Source organism: Aythya fuligula, chromosome 1, assembly GCF_009819795.1.
Source record: "Aythya fuligula isolate bAytFul2 chromosome 1, bAytFul2.pri, whole genome shotgun sequence".
In the NCBI taxonomy this organism is placed as follows: Eukaryota; Metazoa; Chordata; class Aves; order Anseriformes; family Anatidae; genus Aythya; species Aythya fuligula.
In genome coordinates, this window is record NC_045559.1 from 36,653,507 (window position 1) to 36,680,459 (window position 26,953).

The 26,953-nt window shown below is 44.4% G+C and overlaps 1 protein-coding gene across 1 annotated transcript in view; it reads left to right on the top strand.

Annotated features, from left to right (window-relative positions):
- HMGA2 (high mobility group AT-hook 2) overlaps nucleotides 1–26,953 on the top strand; it is a 111,089-nt gene that overhangs the window by 82,784 nt on the left and 1,352 nt on the right. The window contains exon 4 of the mRNA XM_032205032.1: nucleotides 7,455–7,487. Within this exon, the coding sequence (XP_032060923.1) occupies nucleotides 7,455–7,487 (33 nt within the window). The remainder of the gene's footprint in view (nucleotides 1–7,454; nucleotides 7,488–26,953) is intronic.

Sequence of the window (26,953 nt, forward strand, 5' to 3'; positions counted from 1 at the left end):
CCAGTTTCTGTGTGACGCAAGAACACTGTTACCAAATGAGTTAAGGTCTCTGTGACCTCAAAATGAGGAGGAGAATGAGAAAGCCCAGAAAGATAAATGTTACCTGGCAATAGTTTTATTTTCAGCTAAAACACTGAAGTTCAGTGTTTACTTTCCAAACAGTAGCCGATTTTGCAGGTCTGGTTTGGGAGTTTACCGCCCTATTGTGTTACTTCACTGGAGACCAGAGCAAAGTTCAGGGAGATTCAGGAGCTGCTGGCAGTCAGGTCCAGAGATGAGGCCACAGAGGCCAGTCCTGCAGCCCTGATGGGCTCCAGGCAGCCACTGTTGGTGCTACCACCAGGAATGGTCTCTGAAGCAGGACCCTGTTTTTTTGGTGTGTATGGTGGGAGCTGCCAGAGCAAGAAGAGAGGGAAGACACTCTAACAGAAGTTGGAACCGGATGGTAATGTGATACGGCGCTTTTTCACCTCCAGGTCATCAATTCAAATCTCGCCTGTTTAGAAGTGGTCAAAAATTATTTCCATATGGATCAGGAGAGATTCATGGTGGACACAGGGGTTGCTGTATCAAAACAGACAAGATAGTCTGGAGATAAACAGTTGCACAATAGTTACTTGTGTGGAGAGGTCTGCAAGGTATAAAGCTAAGTAGTTCCTGACCAGTTTTTACCCCTGGATCATGAGAGCTAGGTTTCTTTGCAAATAACTTATCATTTATTTCTGTCTGCTAAAATGTATTCTTTTTTTCTTACACTATAACTATAAATAATGACCCTCCCCTTTGACTTTCTCAATAGCCTGTCTGTGCAGGGGGTTATAAACAGGCAGGTATATATGACATTCATTTAACAGGAGTCAGCTCAAGTTCTTTAGGTGCTTATCAAGAAAACATCAGTGCTAAATTGTGTACTAGAATTACTCTGACAGGCAGAAAGTGCTTCTCAATATTTTAGCAGAAAAATGCACAGGGTGCTGAACAAAGCCTGTATAAAATGCATCAAGAAAGCTTATCAAATACATGACGGGTGGTAACGAAGTAACAGGGGAGCCCAACAGAGCAGAGGTGTCTCTGAAGAACAGTCAGCAGCAACAGATCCTCCTGCAGCTGAAATGTGGGACTACAGCAAATGTATAGATTTCAGCTAGGTACAGCGATGGAAATTTTGCATATAGCATTTAACCACGGCTACAAGGTCCATTCATAGAACCAGAGAATCACAGAATGGTTTGGGTTGGAAGGGACCTTAAAGCCCACCCAGCTCCAACCCCCTGCCATGCCAGGGACAGGTCCCACCAGCCCAGGTTGCCCAAAGCCCCATCCAGCCTGGCCTTGAGCACCTCCAGGGATGGGGCACCCACAGCTGCTCTGGGCAGCCTGTGCCAGGGCCTCACCACCCTCTGAGTGAAGAATTTCCTCCTGACATCTAACCTGAATCTCCTTGTTTTAGTTTAAAACCATTCCCCCTCCTCCCATTTCATAAGCTGCACTACCCTAAGTATTTTACGGAAATATACCCAATATCAACTGAAATATTATAAAAATTAATATAATCAAGAGCAATGAACTAACAACTACTGTACTTTGAATTTTGCTTATATCCTTGATAAACTCAACGAGGTATTGTGCTTGAACTAAGCTGTTCAGCTATCAGATGAAGAAAAATGACACTTTTCCTCTCCCTGTTCTAACCATTACATTTGTATTTCCAAGATCTCTAGTTGTGGTGGGAAGCCTGCCACTGAGGAAGGCTGGGTCAAAGCAACTGAAAAATAGTGGATTGTACTAGTGTAGAAGAAATGAGAATTTGATTTTTAATACATTTTTTTTCACAGTTTTTATACTCCCAGAACATAAAACCATTGCAAAAGTAGCAACCTTAAACTTGCAGTAGTGAAGGTAGCTTTCTGTATATAAAACATATGAAATCCTAACCCCGCTGGCATCAGTTGGTTGACTTCCATTGCATATATACGTACCTGACTGGATATAGATGCCAGTGCCTGAATTTTCAGGCTACCAAAAGAGTAATTTGAAGCAATGTGTTTTGAATTTGCCAGGTAAAATATAAGATTTCAGTGCCAGTCAAATAGCTATTAAATGTCACTTTGTGTACTTGGAAAACTGTGATGCTTTCTGCTCCCCTCCACAAGTGGAGTAGAAGTGCTATTTACTTTGTCATCAGCTAAAGTTATTGGTGCACCTCCTGAGATGTTGCAGGGTTTTCCAGCAGCAGTCAGGGGAGGTCAGTTTAATATGCTAATAAATATTTTTTGAATGACCTGACTTTGTATTTGGTATTAAAAACTCAGAGCAGTGCCAAGTAGGATAGAAAATAAAGAATAAAAGTTCCACAGATTTTGCCAAAATTCTCCACGGATTACTATTAGCTTCATTTATGAGACTGCACAGAGGACTGTGAAATCTCCTTTGAACTCTTAGGGCCAGATGGTTTTGCTGTTACATCCTAATGACCCACAGCAGTGTGCATACACAGACGCCCTGGTTGCCAGTTGACTGCAAACATGCAATGTGGGCAGGAGAATTCACAACCTGCCCCTCCAAAACACGAGCAGCTCCTGCTTGGGCGGAGAGGGAACCTCCCCTCGCTATTGATGCTGTGAAAAGCTTTTCTCCTCCCCCCTCTAAGGGAAGATCATTTCCAAAGCAAGCCGTGAGCATACCTGGATAGGAGCAGTGAATGGCAGGCTCACTGCCCCACACAGCCTGTGGTGGAGTCCTGCTGGTGGCCGTGAAGCTGGAAATTGCTTTTGTTGAGAGGAGAGGAGGCTCTCACAGCCTCTGTGGGCCTCCAGTCCCAGCGTTGGAGCACTGCGTGCTCGAGGAGTGAGGGAAAGGCTGGACTCGAACCAATTAAAGCTGTAGGGCAGAACAGTAGTTATTATGCTGTCATATGGAACTGCTTGGAAAACATGATTTATTTTGGATTATATTGGTTTCAACTGGTATAATATGAACTTCCTGATTTTTCTAGGATATGTAGACAAAAAGTCTAAATATGGTTTTACTCATCTTTTAATTTAGAACTACAAGTGTTTGGGTGACCTATGAAATTATTTTAATGATCTCTGCGCAACACTGAGCTGTCAGCACTATAAATGTCATCCTAACTGGGTATTAGTTTCCATCACGGTCATTTAGCCTCACCAGCAGAGCTACCTCCATGCGAATGTCTTGTCTGTGTCAAGCTGTGGGAATAAAATAGAGAGTCACTGTTGCCAAGAAGCATCAGTCAAACATCTTCATAATACCCCATTTAAAGAGGAAGACGCAGACACAAAACCTAGGAGCACCGTGACTGTGCGGCGTGCCCTTGGAGCTTCAGGCACAGCAGTAGGTGAATGATTTGCATGCAGGCCAGTGCTTTTATCTCCGATCATTAAAAATGTGTTCCAGCGTCATTCGTCCTGGTTGACATAGACTTACCCATAGCCATCCTTATTTTTATAGGGCTACGAAAAGTCAAAGGGTAAGAAGAAGCACTTTAGAGAAGGGGAGGTGTGACAAATTGAATTTGATACAACTTCTGGCTGCTGGTACAAGATGAATATGGACTCGTCACATGAGGCGGCTCTTTTGTTCTCGTGTAGGAAGCAGAGAAATTGTTTGACCGGTGTCTGTATTTACCAACAGAGAGAAAAGTTATCTGATGATACAGGTTTTGGCAGAGACAAGGAGTGCCTGAACAAGGTTTTGTCTGCAAGGACACATCTAGGATATTGACAAAGGGTAAAGTGACAGAATTTGAAAATAAATAGAGGGGTGAGGTGGCAGAGGAGCAGTGAAAGATGTGTGCTGTAGAAGATAAACAGTTGGGCTTTGAACTTCCAAACCTTACAGCCAAAGATAAAACCACCAAAAGGTTTGTGTACATTGCTCTCTACGTGGTTAATTTTTTTCTCTTCAAAGTTAGAGATCTTATCACAAAGTTTTAAATTACAGTATTTTGTCTTAGCTAGTGTAGACATAGTAGTTTAAACATGCATTCTGCTGTATTTTGGATTTGTTCTCGGACGGTAGGCTTTTAAATGACGTGGTCACAGGATTTTTCCAACACTGTCACCTGGTCTTTCTGCCTCAAAACAGATTTAAGAAAGCTGCTTGAGACTGTCCTGCGCTTGTATTTGACATAAACCAGTAAAGTTTGATTTCAGGTACCCAGAATTTCAGCTGATACAGTTTCAGTGTAAAATAGTTGGTTTTCCAACTTGGGATAAAAGTAAAATGTGAAAGTTGTGTGTTTCACACAGCTCCCCTTATGTGCGATCACTTAGGTAAGCAAGCTAGCCTCTGGCAGAGCAGGAGGGCTGCCATCTTACTCTACAGTCTCCTGGAGGGATATATAATAGTTCAGAGCTCTCATGTCTCTCGTACAACTTCATTTTGCTCCGAGGCATCTCTTTAAAGTCTCTTGTCCTTGTCTTTTTTTGTGGTTCCAATCTTTTCTGTAACCAAGACGGATTCCCTTTCTTCCCAACTAGTCAAACATGCATTTGCAAGAGCCTTTCAGATCAGAGGTGTCTCTGAAAAGATCTCTTAACTCTCTTTGTGAACACAAGACTCAGTGAGTAGACGCATTTGTATCCACAGTGTGTCAAGCAGTTCCCAAAGACGTTGCTTCCACAACGGTTATAGAAATCAAGGGGGTGCTTAGGAGACTTTTCATTATTCCTGTCCGCCTCAGTTCTCCTGCTTTGGGCTGCCCCAAGTGCCGTGGTTGTTGAGTGAGCAGACGCAGGGATCCTGGCAGGATAGGACCTTGCTGGTTTTACCCAGGGAGTGTTTGTCTGGTTGCATCACCAGCAGGACCAGTGGTGCCCCTGGGTGCCAGCCCTCGCCGTGCTTGCCGTGCTTCAGCCCGCACACGCCGCAGCCCTGAGCTTGGCAGGCGTGGGCACGGCTCCCAGTGTGTCGGTGCTGCGTGCCGCTAGCGCCGGCCAAGGGGCTGAGCCCTGCTTTTCGTCCCGCGTAGCTCCGCTTCTTCCATCTAAGGGAGAAAGCACAACATGCGCTGTTCCCTGCTGGAAACCTCGCTGGCAGCAAGCAGACGCTGCCAGGGAGCTCTTGACATGAAGCACTGAGATAGCAAAGATCTCGAATGACTGAGATTCCTGCGAGCTTTGGTCAGTATCACAGGCAGTTTCCAACTGGGCAAAGTACAATATTTTCCCTCTGCTTTTTATGAATGGCTGTATAGTATTGTGCTCGAGTCAGAGTCCCCTGCGAAAGCCATTCATAAAAATAAAAACAAAACAAAACAAACACACACAAAAACTTTCTAGGTCCAGTCTGGAGCCACTGGGTGCCAGAGGCTGGGAAAACACACTGGCAGCCCGAGCCCCAGCTATCACTGAAAGTATTCAAGGGGCTTTCTGGTGGTCTGAAAAGTATGAAGTGCTGTGTAGAAGGGCAGCTGGTAGAATTACTTTGACACATACTAGGCAGAAAGCCAGGGCTGGCCTTGTTTCAGACATTGTCTTTCCTCTCATTGAAGTGTCAGGACCTAATTCATGGAAAATTTGGTGAGTTGGCAGCCCTTTCAGAAGATTTCATTGAGCTACAGTGTGTGAGAGTCACATGAATGCAGAGCACACAGCCAAAAATATATGGGGATTTCTGAACAGGAGAAAACAGTCAGCCGCTAAGAATGTCTACAGATTTCATGTGGCTTGGGAGTAAACACGTGCACAGGTGTAATCAGCAGGCAAGAAAAAGAAAATACAGTGGAAAAGCACTTCAGATTACCGAGGAGCTCAATGAACTCTGTAATTACGAGGGATTCCTATGAAACAAATAATTCCTTTGTCCAAGGGCAGCAAATGTCCCGTAATCAGTTCAGGGCTTGCAGTCCACCTGGAGAAGGCATCAATAAAATGTGTGCTTGGGTAATCGCTTCTCCATTGCGAGGGAGTTTAATGGAAAAGAAAAGGATCCACCCTGAAGTTTAAAGACGGACCCAGTCATCGCTTTTTTTTCCCTCTCATATTTATTCGAGAGCAGAACTTGGAGCCTGAGGCAGAGATACAAAAAATAAAACAGCAATAGGATTCCGCTGAATTAGAAAAAATGACTGAAAATAAACAAAGCATCTCTTGTTAAAATGGGACGCTTGTGGTGGGCAGTCTGAATTGAATCAGTTACATTTAATTTACATTTTCATTGATCCTTCCCACTGAAATATTGCTCTGAAAGGCCAGTTACACTAAACTGTTTATTCAGAAATATTCCAGTTATTTCCTACTATACTGTCATGAAAATTAGGGTTTTGGCTATCCAGAGGGACGGCATGTTGGCTTCTGCCCAAGTGAGGCACTAAAATCACGGCTGGGATTAGGAACAGGCAGGAAGGAAGGGCAGGAAGAAAATCATTGGGTGCGATTCATGTACTTTGAAAACAGAAAATCCTGGGGGGCAGAGAGGGGGAAGGCAGGCAGCTTTTCCCCACTGGAGTAAGAAAAGCCCTTTTGTGCTCATGGTGTCGGGATTTCATCCTTTATCTGTGGTCTTATTGTTCGTGCTGCTCCTAGCACCCACAGGGGTCACATCAGCAGAGCAACCGTGGTGTATTTTAAGCGTGCAGGCGTTAGTTCCTTAACTGATCCTCCTCCTCCTCCCCGGGGCTTGGATGCAGGGCCCCGGCACCTCAGTGGGTTTCCTGACTCTCCTGAGGACCATATTTCCTGCTCCTGGGTAGGGGCAGCCAGAAAAAGGTTGCTGCTGAGGTCCCTGTGGCTGTGCCACAAGGCTATGGGCAAGCAGGTAGACACAGCCCCATCTCTCCTTAGCCACGCACCCAAGCAGCCTGGTGATGGGCATCCCCAAAATCACATCCAGTGCTTTCATTCAGCTACAGCTTCCAAACCAGAGCACCCAGGGACCAGAGGTGCTGCCCACCCCAGCCTGATGGCTTCAGCAGGGATGGCTGTGGTTGGGTGGGAAGCCCTGGCTCAGGAACACGTTCCTCACCTCTCTGCCCGAGCCTCGTGGCCAGCAGAGAGGGCTTCCCTACAGCTCGTGGCCAAAAGAGTGGGGGAAAAGAGTAATCAGCATCCATGGAGATAACAAACTCTAGTTTCAAAACTAGGACATTCACAGTCTGGTATGTAATGCAGCCAAGTAAATCCAGCAGTACCATGGAAGAGCTGGAAGATGTAACATGCTGCGTTAGGTATCACTTTGGTTTTAATTACACAAATTCAGCATATTCTTCTGGTTCCACAGCAGTAGGAACTACTTCAGAGTAAGGTCATAGATAACATGAAGAAGAGGCTAAGTGCGAGACCAGGGTACATTCATCACTCCATTTCTGATTGTGGGTTTTGCCTGTGTTTTTATTTCTTATGCTGAAACTATTTTTCCCAGCACCTGTGAAATGACTGCTAAGTGACCTCAGTAAATTTTGCTTCTCACCAAGCTTTTGTTTCGTTTTTCAGCCTCAACAAGTGGTTCAAAAGAAGCCTGCTCAGGTAAGAAAAAATGCTTTAAATTCCTTACTCTATCTTAAATTGAATACGTCTTCAGTATTTAAACCGGTAAAGAGTGAGGGGAAATGCATCAATAATATGAAATGGAGGATAGCTGCTGGCTTGTTTGGCACAACCACCCAGACAATTCACGTGGTGGCCCTCAGGAAGAAGAGGAGGCAGCAGTGGAACTGCTTGAAGTGGAAGGTGCTTGCTCAGAAATGTCCTCAGAAATGTCATTTATGCAACCTCCACCTGGTGAAGACAACACAGCCACACAAATGTCTGGTGCCAGTCCAGCTTGAGCTGGGCACCCTGGGCAACCATGAGCCTGGGCTGCTTGCAGGAAGGGGGGACACAGGTGTAAAACCCTTCTCCCCACTGGTATAGACGAGTCTCTAAATCCACAGAAAAAAATAGGCTGAACTTGATAATTAAACCATCTTAAATACTAACACATTTGAGGATCTTTTGTTGGATGGCGTTTTTCTTCTTTTCTTCTTTAACACCTTGGACAAAGTGCAAGCTAAGGTGTAATGAAACCAAACACGGCGTTTATGGTCTTCTCTTCCATTTTGTTTCCCCAGCCCACTCATGTCAAAACAAACAAAGAAACAAACAAAAAACATTCCAACTCTGCCACTTTGTTATGTATGCTGCAGCAGAGAAGAGTATGTGGGCATGGGAGCAGGTCTGCAGAAAAGGTTCATTGCTTTTCTGGAGAGAGGTCCGCTTTCAGAAGGGAATAATGCCTCTGTTTTTCTACCGTACGGTTTTAATACAGTATTGTACAGTGTACACTATTGTAATGTCTCCCGTAATCTGAATTAAGAGCTGTTACATAAGAAACAGAAAACATCCTAGCTGTGAGTTGAAGGGGTGAGATGATGCAACACTCAAAAGTATGCAGAGGAATCAGGTTTCTGCAAAAGGAATCAATACACTCACAGGAGTGGTGAATGAGTGGGGCTGGCTATGATATTAATGCCTCCTAATGGCAGAGATAACATTCAGGATGAATGTGGTAGTATCTTGAAGTAAGGTAAATTTTGCAAGGAGAGGTAATGTCTTTTATTGGGCCAGCTTATGGAAGAAATGCAGCAACCGTCCCCGAGGACTTACCTTCTGACTGCAACACACAATTCAAAACACGCCGAGTTGGTCTAATAAAAGATATTTCCTCTCCCTGGTCTCACTTACATCCTTCAACTGCTAGGGCCGCAATCATGCTGTTCCTCCCGCAGCCTGGTAGTAAATCTGTCGGTGGGCACAAAGCCAGCCGTCTCCTCCATGGCACCTGGGGGGCTCAAATCATGCTGTGCCAAGGAGGCCAAGCCCAGGAGGTGAAGATGGGGGCTGTTTGCACTGCTGGTACCCCCGGTGGGTGGCAGGGAGCTCATGCCCATGGGGGTCGGCAGGATAAAGGGGTCTGGAGCTTGTAGCCCTGCCTCTAGCCAGGCAGAAACTGTGCTGCCCATAGTGTTGCTTGCACCTCCATTTCCACAGGCACTTAGTCCTGAGTGTTTAGTTTGAATGCTAATCGAGTGCAAGCTCTGGCATGGGAGACGAAGAAATGCCTGGGACCAAGGCTGAGGTGGGGTGTCAGAGGATGGAGCGGGGACCTGGGACTCATCGCTTGGTAGCAGAACAAAGTAAGGACAGATTTAATGATGTAGGAGTTTGAACCAAAGCGCCGGGATTCCCTGTATAGACCTTCTTGTCCTTTATTTCCCGAAACGGTGACTGGTGGGGATGCCACAGGGTGTTTCAGCCACAGCTGCTGCTGCACGGTGCCTCTGCAGCATCTCCATGGTTGGGGAGGGCAAGAGAGAGAAAAGGAGGCCCTTTGACAGTCCCATTAGTAATGGAAATGTTTGCATAGAAAACGAGGAGGCACAGAAGAATGCATGAAAGGAGAGAGAAGGCTTTTTAGCAATCCCCAGTCATCACAACACAACTAGTGAAATTACAGTCTTTAAATTATTTGTGTGCCATGTCTTCACTCAGAGAACATTTCTTTTTTTAATCCTTGGCCTGAGGGATTTTCAATGAAATCATTGACTTGTCTTTAACCCTTCCTGCTCTAAATAGGCCCTGCTCCCACACTTAGGCTGACACAACATTGCATTTTTGCCGGCTGTGGGTGTGCAGCAGAGAAAAAAATGTATATTGCTGTGAGCAAGTCTTCCTGAGGCTAAAAGAAAGAAGAGGTAAAACAGTGCGATTCCTGGGATGGCCAGGAGCTTCATGCTGCTGGTTTTCACTGGAGTCCGGTTGCCTTTCTCCGTTGTCTTTTTACACTACTGAATTTCCCTTTAAAGGAGGGAGGTACAGACTCAGAATTAACAACACGAACATGAGCTCATGCAGGCTTCCTAATCTGAGCTGTCTAAGGAAATAGTGATAAATTATATAAACATGGGGACTACATGGAAGTTCATGGAGGATAATGTAAATCTTACACTACATTCAGAGGAATCTCTTCCTTTTCCATCTGTTTCCTTCAAAATATCCTCCCAGATGGCTTTACCATGTGGCAGTCTGGATTAAGTTAGAAATGTATCCTTTCTTCATCAGTGAGGACTGTAAGAGGTTGCAGTCAGGACCTGCTGTGTGATGGTGAGCATGTTACCCCACTCTGCCATGGTAAAAGGGGCAGAAAACCCGGGTCAGGTTTTATCCCTGAGTGCTGTGCTTTGAATTTCTGGCATTTTCCAAAAGATTTCTGTTAGTGTTAGTTTACATCACTGTTGCTCTTGTTCCTGTTGCTACTGCATATGCCTCTTGGTTTTGTTTTCTGTTTAAAAATGTAGAAGCAGCAAAACCAGACAGAATTCTTCGATTCATCATAGCTCCTTTCCCATCACCTTTTCCCAGATTTTAAGCATTGTGCAGGGCTCTTCCATGCTCTAAATTTCTTTATGGATGTCTAATGTCCAGTTTAGGGCCATGCAGATGCCAAAATAATCTTCTGTGATATTTTCAAACATCCTCAGAGCTGTGAAGATCGACCATAAGACAAATCCTACAATAAACTCCACTGGACATCTGCCCACCCATATTATTAATACAAAGCTTTAAATAATATAGTCTGTACACACGTTTTTGATGGTCACTGATGCATCCTCTCACACTTCCTTGGGGAAATGAGGAGAAGATAGCAAGCCTAACTGCATGTCATTGGTAAATTCAGCTTATTCGTGTAATTATGTGCCTAAACCTCAAAAACAAGAAGCTCCTTTTAAATCCTCTCTGTCTCCAAAGAATGTGCAGTCATAACTTATAAGTATGATGAGGTAATATTCTTACCAGGGTGTAAAAATAAGCAGGCCAAATAGAAATTTCTGCATTTCCTTGTTTTTAAGCTATTTGTAGCAGCTGTAGCCTCAGCCATATGGGGGAGTTACACTCTTAAGTAATGCAAAGGAAATAGATATTTTTAGGAAAACATCATGAAAGCTATCAAAGTTTTCTGGAAACAGGACATGTTTTATTTTTATCATTTCTGGAGAGAAGAAATGCAGTGAGTGTAGAACAGCCCTTTGAAAACTTTCTTGTAATCTCTTTGGGAGGTCTATTAAAATCTGAAATCCTTGCAGCCTCTTAAGTTTGTGTCTGAGTCTGAAAGACAGCATATCACTCACTCTAAGCCTAAGTGTACTTTTCACCTAATGCTAAGCACATTAGGTGCTTTTAAAACAAAAACAAAACAAATTAATCCCAACAAGAAAAAGAGCAAAAAAGAAAAGCATTGTTTTGTATAAGAACGTAAATGCAGATTCACTGCGTTTTTTCATCTTACTCAGCTCTTAGGCTTGGTATCAATAAAGTTGTGCATGTTAATTAGTCATAATACATATACACCTCACAGCTTCAGGTTGTATGTGTTCCCCATCTGCCTCCATCACATGTGCACTTGATGTAGGACAAGCAGTAAATCCTAAAAGCGTCAGACAGGCTCTGCAGCCCAGGACTTGCACTGATGATTCACACATTCATATGCAGCCCAGAAGCATCAGGCTTCGTGAGTGCAGCTGAGCCCAGGAGACGACGTGGTGCTTGTGGGGCAGGTCTGACATGCTGGGACAGCCTGGCTGGTGGCCCCACTGTGCCCAAGTACGGCGTCACCTCTTTGCACTGTGTAGTGCATCTGCACTTCCACAAGCTTCAGATGTTCTGCATACCTGCTACCACCACATGGGGATTTTTGTCTTGTTCTCTCCAGGAAATCCCAGAGAGAAATGTGGTCAAAAATAACCCAAAGGTTCCGTGTTAGCAAGGACTCAGGCTGAAAGAAAATCCTAGTGTCACAGAAAGCCTGGCAAATCACTCACAGCCACACGGGTGCACTTACATGTTGAAGAGAATGTGTCCCAGCCCAAGCCCACCCCGAGCCCTTCCCAGTGGGGAATATTGCAGCTTTGCTCATCGCAGCCATGGCTGTAGAAACACCTCCGCCCTGGGGGTGGACCTGCTTCCCTGGGGTTTCCATGCTCTTCCCGCTGCATCCAGCAAGCTGTTTTGTGTGTCCGGTACTTTTTGTGTATTTACTGATAAGGAGAATTGGAAAGCTGTCAGTTCCCAGAGGGAGAAAACTTTATTTTCCATATGTAGATGGAATTTTACACTTCAGTGTAGGTTGCATGCGTGTTGTGCATACCACTCCAGAACATCCTCTGAATGGTTGAGTTACCATTCTTTTATTAGTGTTATTTTTAAAGCAAACACCGAATGTTTTCCCTAAGACAGTGGTAGAGGCCATCTTATATATGCTGGAGGCCCCAGGCACCACGTGCTCACACATGGGGCAAGTGGATATCATGATATCACAGCTCAGTGAGCCTGGACTCACTGCACCTCCCCATGTGGGCCATGGTCCCAGAGGAGCTGCCCAAGGTTTTCCCAGTGCGGGTAAACCCTGGACCTGCTGTGGGGCCCCCCAGCTCAGTGCCCTGCCTCCCACCACTGACGGACAGGGGGCAATGCTTACTGGCGCTGGCCAGGGTTTTATTTGCATAAATAGCTTCACGATGAAATAACCTGTTTTTATTGACCTTTTTCCCCATAGGTGTCCTTGGAAGGTTAGTTTTTCCAAAGCTTCACATTATTATGATCGCTTGAGGTTTTTTTTTTAAATCAAAATAGGATTTAATTTTGGGTTTTGCTTTGGAAAAACCTTCCAGATTTTGATTCTGAGTGTTCTTGTAACATTGTTCTGATTTGAGGAGATTGTTTTAACAAATGGACGAAAATGTCTTATGAAGAAAGGGCTTGGGTTTGAAAACTAGCCTTTACTGTGGCCATTTCTGTTGTTCCGAGCAACCTCTAAGGATTGCTTAGCATAAGATGCAAATAAATAAATAAGAATAATATGAAATTTGTGGATTAGAGCTAGAATCATGAAGGAATTAGGCAGGTACCTGTACTGCAGGAAGGACGTTACCATTCCTCTGGAAGTGGTCCAAATTTGATTTTAAGGGAATCAGGAAAGCCTCTTACTTTCCACGTAAATACAGTAGATAGGGTCTCAAGGAGGTTGACAGTCTTTAAGGTCTTACTTTCTTTCTCCTTTCAGGGTAGAATGGTGGCAACTGCATGATGTGGTTTCCAGAGGAAGACATTCTCAGTCTTCTTTTATGGTTGGTTTATTGTGACGGGGAGTCTGAACGGTTTGTCTAAAATTTAAAAAAAAAAAAAAAAAAGCACAGTTTTTTGAAACAAATACAAAAATATGTGGGGAAAAATAAAGAAGGTGCAGTTACCAGTTCTGTGGAATGCTGTGCTAAAGAATGAGGTCTAGAATAGGAAGTCGGGCATTTCAGATAGCAAATATTTTGTTATTTATATGACATAACTTCTGAATAGAATCTGAATAATATAAATCAGTGAGACCTAAATACCCAAATCATTTTAAGAATCAAATTTCCAAAGTTTAAGGGTTTATGATTCTTATTTATTACATAACTGTGATAGAGTAACATTTTTGAGATTGCTGCTTCCAGAAATTTGGATTTAAATAAATGAAACAAAGGAGTGGAAAAAAAATATGTGATGGGAAGGAAGTGAAGAAAAGAAAAAAATATTTTTAGTACAGGCGTATATTCAGATATTCGGTTACTTTAAAAGAGTAAGTCAGAAATACGGTGATCTGAAGATGTAGGTTGCTGCTCAATGAGGCAATCTTTTTTCATATTTTTATGGTTTCTTTTATTGATGGTGGTAGGCACACAATGGCCTCTCCGTGTCAGGATGGCAAACACTGCCAGTAAGTATAGTCCCACAGAGTAAATACCGGGCCAGAGTCATCTACTGAACACCAATTTTATGAAAAACGCTTTCATAAAAATTGCTTTTGCTCCCAGCAAAATACTCAAATACTTATTTATTTTCTTCAGCTGAACCCCATTATGTCATAAAAAAATACAAAGAGAGCTCCCCCAGCATTTCCACCATTTCATAGAGAATGCAAAGGGAACAGACAGATGGGTTTTACTAAGGTAGTTAAACATGTAATTGTTCATTAGAAACTACTACTTCACTTAACAGTGAGTTGGTAGATACTCAAATAACCTTGGTAATACAACCCTCAAGTTTTTTGGTCTAAATTTACCTATATATCCAGGCTGCCCTATTTCCCTGCAAGCAGAATTTGGCTGTTCACAGAGAGGAGCACCAAATCCCCAGCTCACTGCTTTCCCAGTCTCTCTCTTGGAGCCAGTGGACACCTTAGCTGCATTGCAAGACCGATGGACAAGCTCACAGCTGTGCCTGCCCAGCAGCTGCACTGGTGCAAGGCACTACCTTCCCCAGGCTCTTGTCTCAGGTTTCTGGGGACTTTGAAGCCCTCTGTGCCCTCTGCCAGCAGCCAGGATTTGGGGGGTGGTGGTGGGAGTGGAATGAGTTTTGCTGGGGAGCAGGAGCAACCTGATTCTCACAGCGCAGGAGGAAAATAGTTTGGATAAGCCCCAACTTCACAGCAGAACCTGCCTTAGTGCTGAATTATGCATCCCCTTGCTTGGCGTGCCCATTGTACACAAAGCAGGCTGAGTGCCTGTCGCTTTGTCCCCATATGCTGACTGAGGAGCAGAAGTGTCCCAGTCACCCGTGATGGGGAAGCTTTATGCTTCCTTTGAATCTGTTAGTGCTGAGCACTGCAGTGTGCAAGCTTATTTTCAGGCAAGTCTTGCTGTGCCTTGATCCCCCCTCTGTTAAAACCAAGATGCTTCTTACATGAGGGAATTACGAGCATGCATACTTTCATGATTTGATGTGACTAAAACGGAATCAGATCATGGAAGATATTTTTGCTTCATGGTTTTCTGGAGACTAGCTGGGGGATTCGGAGTCTTATGTGCTGCAACATGCAGCTCAGGAGATGTCCTGGCTTTGTCGGCCAGCTTCTGAGGCAGTTGGAGCAGGAGTGTCACTGCATAGTCCAGCCTGGGAGGAGTCTTCAGCTCCAAACAGTCACATGGCAAAAAAGGTTATTTTAACTATTTAAATATGCTACACTTAATGTCCTTGACACAAGCCCTAGCACAGGAAGCCACCATCTGAATGCAGCACTGGTCACACATTTGCCAATTTGATACAGACATGCTATCAGGTTGCTGCTCTTTCCCGGGGTGCTGAGCAAGGCCTGCGCCTAAAATGCTCCCTGCAGAGGAAAGGACACAGAAACATCCTGGAACTACAACCATTGAGCAGCTCCATGCATGGCACTCGGGACTGGCTCTGCAACTGATGGCTGGGGGGCTGAAGGGGTGAGCTAAAACCTTTTCATGTCCTTGCACTCTGCCCACCTCCTGGTTCTCCCTTTGCAGCTTGGGGAAGAAGCCCGCCATGGGCAGGTGATGGCTGTGGACAGGCAGGCTTTGTGTTTGACCCCAAGGCTGTGACCACGGAAGCTGCTGAGAGACACCCCCTCCAGTTCAAAACCTGGCTCTGATTTGACACGAACCAAAATCTCACTAACAATAGCCAGAAGAGACGGGGCTGTGACGTGTGCCTGGGAAACACCACTGAGAAAGATGGCTGGGCAGGGAACAGTGTTTACAGAATGTCAGTCAAGAGTAAATTAAACAGTGCTACTTTTACATACATGTACTATGTATTTTGGCCGAGGTTTCCAAAAGTAACAAGACTCTGTACTGCTAATACTTGGGCATCCAACTTCACAGGCATACAGGATTCTAGGAAGTATTGGGCCACCCCCTGAAAATCTGGATTATTTTAGGATGTTTCCAGAATGATATCCAGAAAGTTGAAACTACCAGAACAATCAGCCTTTGGACTTCTGGCAATAAAAATAATCAAAATGCTAATTAGCCAAGATGAGGCATGTCAGAAGGCTGTGCAGAAAGAAAGCACCCTTTTCACTAAGAACTTGGTTACGGAGCCTCTCATAAAGGCTCTGCACCTTTCACAATCAAGCATTATTGCTGTTCCTCCACACCTAGCTGAAGTCACTGAAAAATGCTCTAATTCTTGGCATAAATATTAATAAGTGTCCAAGGGCTGTAACCCAGCTCATCTACTACACTGAAAAACATGGGATGTAAGCCCTCTCTAACTCAGATTGTCCTCAGGGTTATGTGATATGATCTTAAACAACACAACTACAATCCACTTCTAGGAATTGCTGCATCTTTGCTTGTTCAGAACCATATAAATTTTGTTGCAAATTATATGTTAAGAATGGATATGCTGTAATGGAGGTTGAATAAGAGACATAATGAGAATGGAAGTTAAGACCAAAGAAAATACATTTGTCATCTGTTAAATAATTTGCTAGAATAGTCAGTTACAGTATGTGCATACCAGCAGTATTAAAAAAGATTTGGCTAGGGAAAATAGCAGTATGCTCAGCCCTCATTAACTGATATACATCTTTAAACATGTTCTGGAAGGAAGCAATAAGAAGCCAATATTTTATTTTATTCTGGGGTTTCCATGGCACTGGGGGAATTTTATAAGGTCCCCTTGTTGCCCAAAATAACAGTCTTAGAATAGAAGAATAAGGAGTATTTCACAGCTACTCTGTCAGTCACTACGGGGCATTTGTGGAATTCAGTGAATTTAGTTCCTTGAAATCAGTGCTGCCATGCTACCCTGGGTGGACATCTGGCCTCCCTGGGCAAGCCCGTCAGCTTGTGACACCTGTGCCAAACATTAAGGCTGGGACGGACAAGCTGGACCTATGAGCACACCTCCTCCCATGGAAACTCACAGAGGAAATCTCAGGCAAAGAATTTGTGCAAGTCACAATAAAATCACAAAAGACACTCTAAAACCACTTATGGACAGAGTAAAATTTGGGAACCATCACAGCCTCTTAGTAGACTATGCAGTGAGACGTGCTCTTAAGTACTTAAATGTTGAAGGCTACAGGAATATGTAGGTGTTTTTCAGACATCAGCACATTGCCAAATAGTGCATAAAGGACCCACCTCCGCCTTTGGGCAGTCCAATATTTATAAGTGTCTCAAGTGCCTCCTTATAGGACCTAAATAAATAAATGTGCTTTTCTCACAGAGGCTGGAAATATGCCATTCAAAATGACTGCCTAACTGTTGGGCATTGTAGCACTCACACCACCATAGCAAACTGTCTCATGGATCCTGTTTCATTAGGATCGTTCAATGCCACAAATGTTAAATTCTTTATGAAGTCTGCTCCACCAGATGTTGAGCATCACCCTGATGAAGTTCTGCTGCTGATCTTGCTGTAAGGCATTTCTGGAAATTCCAGAATGTTTTCAAAAAATGTTGGCCAAAATCTCTCTTTAGGAATGACTGTTGCATGTATTAAAAAGGGATATGATATTGCCAATGTACTTTGTGCATTACCTCTGATCTGTTGATGTAGTCATGTTGTTAAGGGCTGATCTCTGATCTCAGGTTTGGAGAGCTATTTGCCACACAACAACCATGGGAAAAGAGAAGGAGAGAAAAAAAAATAATAATAAAAAAAGAATCACCCACATTCTGCCCGAATTCAGATCTCAGATTTCCCACATCCTGGTATTTAATTTCTCACAGAGTTACCAATGGTTGATCTCACGGCAGGATTAGTGGGAAGAAAAATGAGAGCTCCATTGAAACCAGACTTGAGTCTGGAAAGATGGGACATGTGAGCTCTAGGACCAGGGAGATATCAGATTCAGGGTAGTGAATGGCTTCCCCCCAACCCTTTCCCTGATAATCACGCTTATTTTCAGGCAAAATCTGGAAACTGAAATCAGAATAGCAGAGAGACAGTTACAATATGTTAGGCGGCTCGCCCATCACTTTAATAGCCTCCTGAGAACTGTGTTATATGGTGGGGTATTAACTGTAATTTATATTAGTATTTTTTATGTTTAGGAAGAGGAGAATAGATTAACATTGAGGTATAAATTGCAGTAAATCTGTCTCACTCCTAAAAGAAAATGTGTTTTGAACACACATTTCCAGCAGGAACCTTTTCTGATTTGATTATAGAATATAGATGTGTTCAATTGGAAAAGAAACTCCCATAAAAGGCTCTATAATCAAAAGGAAATAATCACTATCTATTAAGTTGGACAGGCCCACTCCATTTAAATCAAACTATCTTGCTTAGAGAAAGAAAAAGCTTCACCCTGTGGTAACCCGAGTCACAGCACAGATGGAACTTGAAAAGTTGGGTTCCTGCTCCATGCTGAAGAGGGCCGTACTTTATTGCCCTTCACACCAGATTGTGTGGAGATATTCAAGAAGTTGAAAAATCTTTAAACGCATCGCACTAAATCCTTTAGGAGTTGAACATATTAAGATGACAAGAAGAGTATGTCATTAGACCATAACTACCCTTTTTGGATTACCTGGTATTTGTAGATTTATTGGCAAGATGGCTTAAATTAGGGATATATTTTTAGCCTGCAGCATTACATAATAAAATAGCAGCAGAATTCTTTGCAGTAAAAAGGAGAAGGGATGGGGGGGAGTTTATTAAAACCAACAGAAAGCTCTCTGATTTTGCACTCCTTGCCTGCACAAAGAGGTGCTCCATGGTTACACAATCAGTAAAGTTTGCAAGAAAAGCATTCCCATTACCCCATTTTGCTCAGGAGTCGTCGCCGTGCCTTTCGCTGCAGACCTGCTGTTTAGTCTGAAACCGAAAATTAAACCCAGAACTTCAGCTCTCAAAGTTAAATACTCTGCTTTACTGCCAGCACACAGCCTCACCAGTGTCTGTGTGGTAAGATCTATGATTAAACTCTTCAGACATTTTTAAAAGCATTTTACAAGTCTGTTAAGCTTTAGTGTTTTTTCTTTTCTTTTTTTTTTTTTTAAGAAAAAAAAAATCATTTAGCTGAATTATACCGCAAAGTCTCACATGAACTCTGCTGAACCAAATGAGAGGGCCCAGCCTCGCTATCTATCTTTCTGAAATATGTTTCTCATTTGGGGGGCTTTTCGGAGCACAGCTTGGGGAAGGTAGAGCCGCCTATGTTGAACTCCTTCCTTCACAATCGGAAAAGACGTGCAGGGAAGACCAGGGGAGCTTCAGAAAGCGCGGTGGCCACCGTGGCCTCCTCCAGCACAGCTCCTTGCAGGCCCCGCTCCCCACGGGCCCCGGCACGGGGCGGGTTACGGGTTACGGGTTATGTGCATGGCCGCGAGCTGCTCGTTCGGGAGCCTTCGGGCCCGGTGCTCGTAAAAATGTCACCGGCGCACTTCCCCTTTGAAAGGCCCTTTTATCTTACCCTCCCACAGCCCCTCTCCAGTGGGCAGGCAGGCTTGACCGGGAAGCTGCTGCCTGGCCTTCCCGCATAGCTGGGCCCTAATGAGGTGTGTGCGGCTCTTGGCTGCAGGTTTTCAATCTCTTTCTTATTACTTCAAAGCTGCTGCTCCAAGGCTCAGACAAGTTTGATCACTTGGCAAAATCTCTCAGCTGGGACTCAAAAGGAAGACGTTTTATTTTATTATTTATCATTACGGATAGATAGCTGGTCCCAAACCGCAGTTGCCAGTGGCTCTGTAAATGGAGCCGTAATGCTTTTTTAAGTGATAAAGGATTGGAGGTGAATAACTTCTGGCAGTTGCTTCCTGTCTGTAACAAGCAGTCATTTTGAGGGGAAAAAAAAATAGAATAGAAAAAAAATAGAAATAGAATAGAAAAAAAAATAGAAATCTAGCAGGCCTTACTTTATTCTCCTTTTCATGTTGTAAAATAAGAGTGGGGAGCAAAAAGTAAGCAATGTGGGTTTGACCCTCATTTCAAAGCCTGTCCTGGTGTCCGTCTCCCTACGTCTTCTCCATGCCAGGAGCCAGACCTTCACTGTAGTTCTTCCTCTATCACCAAACACAAAATATACACGGTTATCAATGCTATATACACAGTTATCAAAGCTGCCAAAGGAAGGCAGGGTTATTCAGGTTTGCCTACATGGGCTCCATTATCCTTCTGAGCTTTTCAATATCCACTGTCAGCAAAAGAAGACCTTATGCAGTGGCCCACAGGGTTTTATTGGATTCTAAAAGCCTAAGGATTTTTTTTTCTCTTTCATGTAATTGTTGACATACGTATTAGTAATTAGAGGGTATTATTATAGCCTCTTCTTGCCTTATGCTCTAGTCTGGCTTTTTGGCTCTGGAGCGTGGTGTCCTGTGTGAATGCAGTGCAGTTTACCACTCCTCCAGTTTACAGCCTCCACAAGAGGTTTGTAAGAGCAGCTTCTCAAGAGTTGGGGTTGGTCCAGCTCAGTTGTATATGTTTCTAACGGCATCGCTGCCTTCTTTCTGTAATATTTTATTTCCTTCCCACCGGAACTGTTTACATCTTGTGGGGCTGAAGCTCTCCAAGACAAAATATGTCTCTGTCAGTGTTAGAACAGCACCCATGACTGCTTCAAGCACCATTTTTGCCTGAGGTCTCTGCTTTGCAGGCTTTAAATGGTGCTTCCTGCAAAATTCTTCTGACCAGTACTGAGATTTTGCTGGAGATTTTCACTCTCCTTTTAATCACATGGGGAACAGATTTTTTCAAAGTGTTTTGACCTGCGTAGGTCAAAAAGGCATTTGCTGTACTCAGATGCCAAAACGCGTTTAAGAAATCTGGCCTGACGTAATTTAGACAGCTGAGTCTCAATTTCAAAAGGCTTCAACAGTGCCGGCTTTAGCACTGAGCGACCTGCTGCCTTGCAGAAACCTCACTGCTGAGTTAACATCAGGGCTGCTGTAAAATCCATGGCAAAGCTGGGCACCTGAAACGGGTGTTCATTTATGCCCATCTGTAGAAGATATTGAGAGGCAGAGCCTAAAGTAGGTATTTTTCAGGGTATCTAAACGCAGACTAGTGTAATTCCTGTCTCTGGAAGTTCTCAGTGTGAGCCCTCCTGGATTCCAAATTCTGTGTCAGATAAACCCTTTCTCTCAAGGTAACCAGAGAGAGTCATTGTCACTCCATTATATCAAACAGTTCTCCTAGTGGCAGATAAGCTAGGAGATAGAGAAATATTTTTGTATTCCCCTTAATCTAAAGGAAAGAAGGCTGTTACAACATAGAGAAGAATGTCCTGTCCTGAAGGGATGCTCCTAAGCGCTGTCCTGGTCCCCTTCTGTTACCCAAACCTGTGACTTAAGGACCAAAACTTGGCCAAATCTTGAAAGACACTTCTACCAGCAGAGGAAAGTTATCTGTAGGAGCGGTTTGTGGGTGCGCAAGGATGGTAGCTCTCTCTGACCTCTGCCACTGCTGCTGGTCTGGAATATGTTGTTGGTAGTGATTCTCAGCTTGACAGCATCTGAGTCCCAGGGCAGCCCCAGCAACTTCATTCCAGCTGCCCCAGCTAGAGTACACTTCCTCCAGCAGCTGGGGATGTGGATTATCCAGTAATCCCCATGAGCAGCCTTCTTGCTAGTAAAGCAGGATTGTTCCAGCAGTGAAGGGAGAGGACACCTTCCATTTACTTAGTAAGTCTGTGCATTTGAAAAGCCACAGGCTGATCACCTGCAGAACAGCATCAGTATTTTGCTTTGTTTTCTCTGCTGCATTTCCATCCCTCACAATATTTGGTGATTTATGTAAAAGTGGAGTGACTTCAACAGACAAAAGATACATCCTCCATATACAGCAGCTGGGTGGGTAGGCATCTTCATAGGAGGTAGAAAACCCAGCTTGAAGTATCTGGTTCAAATCAGAGAGCATGGGGATTTCAAAACAAGCCTGCATGTGAGTTTCCAAACCAGTACTATTGCATACATGCACAATCACAGAGGAGCATTATTCTTGCTCTCTGATGTGCATTGCCTTCCTGACTGTGAGGCAACCTTTGAGGACATCTCCAAGTTGAAATGAGCTTTAAGATGCTTGCCAGCTCTTAGACTGCTCCCAAGAGTGTTAGGCAGCTCTGCATATGCCCACCAGTTTGCAGACAGGCATTAGGAAGGTTAAGCAGCAGCTCACTAAGCCTACTTGTTAGTATTCCAACATTGGATTCCCACTGTGGTTGTCTGCAGCCTTTTGAAGGCCAACAGGTGACAAGGTGGACCATCAGAGGCTAAGTCCCCAGTGACTTAGGTGTTGAAAGCAAAAATGTTTTTTTCCAGCCCTTAAATGTCATCCCCGAACTGCCCCATCAGCTGTCACCTCTCCATTTGTCTCTCTCTTTATCTTTAATGTCATCAAAATACCAAGAGTTTTGCTTCCTTGGCGGGACCTGCCTGCTTGCTATCCTCAGAGCTGTCCCATGCTGTAGTCAATGTCTGTGTTGTGTCAAATGCAGAACCAGTGTGTCAGAGTTTTCAACTGTGTTTTTAACCACCAGGCTAGAGAAGCTGATCTCTCCCTTGCATGATAGCAGTGACAGTACACAGAAATTGCTTGCTTGCTGGCTGGTTGACTCATATGTGGTGATGGTGGTCTCTTCTGCCCTAATAAATCCTTTTATTGTGATGTGTGCAGTAAATACCTGTAACAATTTGAGTTCTGGATCCAGATTATTGAATTTAGCTTTGCTTTACTGCTGAGTGACTGCTGTCATGGGCTCAGCAGGGCTGCGTGGTGACTGATGGCCTCTCGGAGCAGGAGCTCCAGCTCTTGCCAGCACGCTTTGCGGAGGGCGAAGCAGCTTGAAGCAAAAGATCCCACCCTAAGCTTCACACAAAGCAAACTGACTCTGAGTGCCTGTTAGTGCTGTGGGATTTTCTAAAGGAGTTTGTTGGCCATGGAGCAGTCAGGATGACACTGTGTCTTGGCTGGGCACAGCCCGGGCCTCTGCAACTGCAATAGGAGGCACTGGCTTCGGGGACTCCTCTGAAAATATTAGCTTGCATGCCAGGGGATTTCAGACAAGTTAGCAGACAATGGTCCACAGTCTGCAAGTTGCTCTTGTCAGCAGTTCTTTTTGACATATCTATTCAAGCATACCCTCTCGGGCTTAGAAAGCAGCCAGCAAAATCTGTGCCAATAGCAAATACTTTGTTATAAAATAAAAGCTCCAACAAATTCAGAGGCTCCATATGTACCATTACTGTGATCCTCCAGTTCATCTCACAAAATTGGTTCTAGTTTTTTAAATCTACCATTCAGAGATTCATGAGCAGAAGGTGAAAAAAAAATGAATTGCCAACTGAATTGCCACTGAGTTTCTGGAGGCAGACGATTAACCTTGAAGTAGCTGTAAAGGAGTTACGTCCCAGGGAATTAGAAGAGAATAAACATCTTTATAAAAATACAAAACACTTGCTCTTCTGCAGGTGGGGGGATGCTGTTGTCAAACAGGAACAATTGTCTCATCATCAGCTTTTGCTGTGACCACCTTCAGGGGGTCCACTAAAAAAGAGAGGCACAAGGATGTGCAATGCCTGAGCTAAGCCTGCCTGTTCTTGAGGGCACCAGGATGCTGCTCACTGCTTGTGTTGCCAGTAAAATAACACAATCCAGCCAAACGTGGGTCACCAAATGGAGGCCTCAGCTCAGAGGTAGATCCGCTGTGTCACCTGCACAGGATGACATGGGAAGGAAGTCCCTTGGGAACAAGAGATAACTGACATGGAAAGGCTCTATGGATGGTGCTGCCACTGAGCTTTATGAATGAGGTGTATGTGCTCCTAGTTATCACTTCACATATCCCTGCTATTTACCCATTTGCTTCTTTTTTCCCAGTGGAGAGCCTTTGAAGGCAGAAACACAGCATCATGGCTCTGGAGAGGGTTAATGTGTCCAGTTCTCTCAACACTGCTGTCCTGTGCCTTTTTATGTGTCCTGGAGTCCAGCAGTCTTCTGGTTTGGCTGCTGGGTGCCAAACAAGATACACAGGACATCTAAAATGGTGTCAGGCTCCCATCTTCAGGCATCTGGGTCCTTCCTCTCCTGCTGGGACCCTACATCAGGGAGAGGTGAGGGTGCATCATGGGCAGGTCCCAGTCCAGTGAGCGCATCTTCCAGCCATGTGCCAATGGTGCCCCTCAAGAAAAGACCTTATAAACATTTGTGCACATACGAGTTTTGAAGAAAGACTTCCCAGTGCTCTTTTTTAGAGGGAGAGGCAGCAGCTCCCCATCACTCCCTGCTTGGTAGGGTAGTTGTAGCAATTCATGGGGCTGGATTGCAGTCTGTCCTACAATATCATGCTGTGACCTGCAGCAGCTCAAGGTAAACGTGCCAGGGGCAGGACGTGCCAAGTAAAACTGCCTCTGCAGTGTGCTGTGTCAGTCAGCTGCAGCGAATATGTGTATGTGGGGCACACGGGTGCGTGGGGAGCTCACCCCAAACTGGCCACTCTTAGAGGCTGGGAGTTACACATCAGAGTGTTTAGCCATCCCATTGTGCTTGTCCCGTTCCCCTTAAGCTCTGGCCATGGCTTCCCTGCTAGCCGAACCCCATCTGGTCAGTTTGAAGCATTCTCAGGTTTCCCTTCGCAGCCTGCTACCCCAGCCCCTCGCCAGCTTGCTGCAGCAGAAAGCAACCAGGGGAGTAGCTGTTCAAGGCAAAACTGGGTCGAGGAACGTTTACGCTCAATTAACACATGTCACCATTCTGTCTCCACAACTGCAGTGAACGCACCTAAAAAGTGAGAACAACCTGAATTAAGGCTGCCTGTAATGTGAAACCTCTGCTGCCTGCCCCAGCGCTTCCTGGGGTGGTGTTTCTGAATTTATGCTCTGCATGGCTATCATGCTGTGACTGAGTGACTTGGATTTCTAACGTCTGCTCTAATGACTGTGCTTTGCTCCTCAGTTTTTGCCCTTCTCTTCAGCTTGATCGGAAGCACATCTGGAGTTAGAAAGTATTTCACTCCAGCCCAAGTTCCTCCTTTGACTATGATACATGGCAATGCCACCAACATTGGGGCTGCGAGGACTTGTGAGTCCCCAGAGGGTGCCCCGTAACGGTGGAGCATCCTTCCCTTGAGATGCTTGAAGCCCTGATGTCCCACGCAGAGCATGCCAGGGGGTCCCTGGCTGCACTGCCCCAGTGCAGAGCTGGTCTGCGACTTGTAAGGGGTACAAAGAGTTTCCAAAGCACCTTCCCCCCTCTGTCTTTTGGGGAGAGGTGGGTGTGGGTGCTGCACACGCAAAGGCTGGGCTGAGGATCACAGCTGCACAACCTTCTGATATTTGTAAACTTTTTTTTTTTTTTTTTTTTAACCAGTGCAAAAAATCCGGCTCTGTTCTTGTCACACATCTGCATTTTCTCTTTCAGAACCTCAACTCACTCCTTCCTTTGGGTCCTTCCATGCATATATGTCTGATTTGTATTATCCCTTTGTTTGAATTGTAAGCACTTCAGAGCAGCAATCATGTCTCCATCTGTGTCTTGACAAGGGACTTACATGATAGGTTGGCTTAAAACCACCCGTCTGTAACTGAGCTATCTTAGGCTTTTGCAAGGAATGAACTTAATGAAGAAAAGTTTTCTTTTTGCTGCACAACAATCTGATCTCTTTGCCAGCTTTTTTTTTTTTTTTCATGAGAAAAGTCTTTCCCAAGACTGATGTGAATTTGAAAGGCAGAGCTGCCAGTCTCAAGTATTATTGATAATCAGTTTATTATTTAAATATTGTGGTGGTTTTAGCTTGCTTTTTGGTTTCTCATACTTCCAGTTACTACAAGTGCACATTTGCAGATACGTATCCTTTATTAAATTAATATGTATGTATATATAGATAGATGAAGGCTGAGCTTCTCACTCATTTTCTTGGTCACAGCAGCAGAGGCTACAAGGAAAAAATGCTGTGAGATTCACAGTAAAAATCACTGGAGTGGGCAACTAAACTCTCTAACTAAAAATAGTTCTCTGGCTGGGCTCAGAAATATGTCCTTCTACACACTTTCCTGTCCCCTGTCCATGTAACACTGTGTAGTCCATGTTCTTGAAAAGTGAGTCAATCAGGTGGCAGTGCTATCCTGACAAGCCAGGTGTAAATCAAAGTGAGCTGCCCAAATGTGTGCTGTGGTCTTTTGGGACAACCAGGGGTGTCCCAGGTTTGGGGCTGTAAGGAGTTAGGCATGTGATCATCATCAAATGCCATTAACCAAATGTTATAACATGTCATAATGTTACGTTAAGAGCATGGAACCCACAGTTGTATTTTTTAACTGAAATACTTGGAGGCAAAGTTGTTGTTTTGGATGGTCATCCTCACCTCTGAATTTCCAAGACACAAACCAACATATTTTGCTCCGTCTCCGCACACATAGTCCAAATTAGCTCTTAATTAGGTGCATGTAGATACCATTTTTCTTCTCGTCTGAGATGTAACAGACACAGTCCCATTCTGTGAGGAAGATAAGCGGGGAAAAGGCACTACATGATAACAGGATTAGACGGAGTGTGAGCACCCGTCCCCCAGTGCTGCGAGGGACGGAGCAAAATTCACTTAATGGCTTTGTGAGTCAGGGATCGTTTTCACAGCAGCACTCCAAATACAACCATGCTACGAGTGGAAATGACTTGTTGTGAGGAAGAAACTGTTTATCTGCATGATAGATTGGTGTCTTCTGGAATTTAAATATTAATTGAAAAGTCAAGGTCAGAGGGCAGCTGACACTTGACTTTGCTCTCTTTCCTCTGTCCACGGCTTTGATCATGCTACATCTTTCTTTGTGCCTGGTGCTCGAGAGAATATCCCGGGGTCATGGCCCGCTTCCTAGTCAAGAGGTATAAACCTCCTGGCTTAACCGGCTGGGGCCTGGCTTTAGCGGGGGACAGGGGTCTGAAGGCAAAGGGGGGAGCGTTTGCTTCATGCTTTTCACATTTCCCACATAACCCAAAGCAGACTAAACAAAACCAGTGTGAAATCTCATGGCTTGATGCCGCTATGGTTATATTTTTTAAGCTGTCATCCATTCATTTATACTTATGTTTATTCCCTGGATTTACAGCTTTTTTTTCAGTCTTTTCTTGTGGGGGGGCTGAAGCCTTTTGAAAGGGGATTGCAGTGAGCAGTGGCCTATGATTAAAGCTGTGTGTTTTTTCTTGATGCCGCTCTTCTGCAGCAG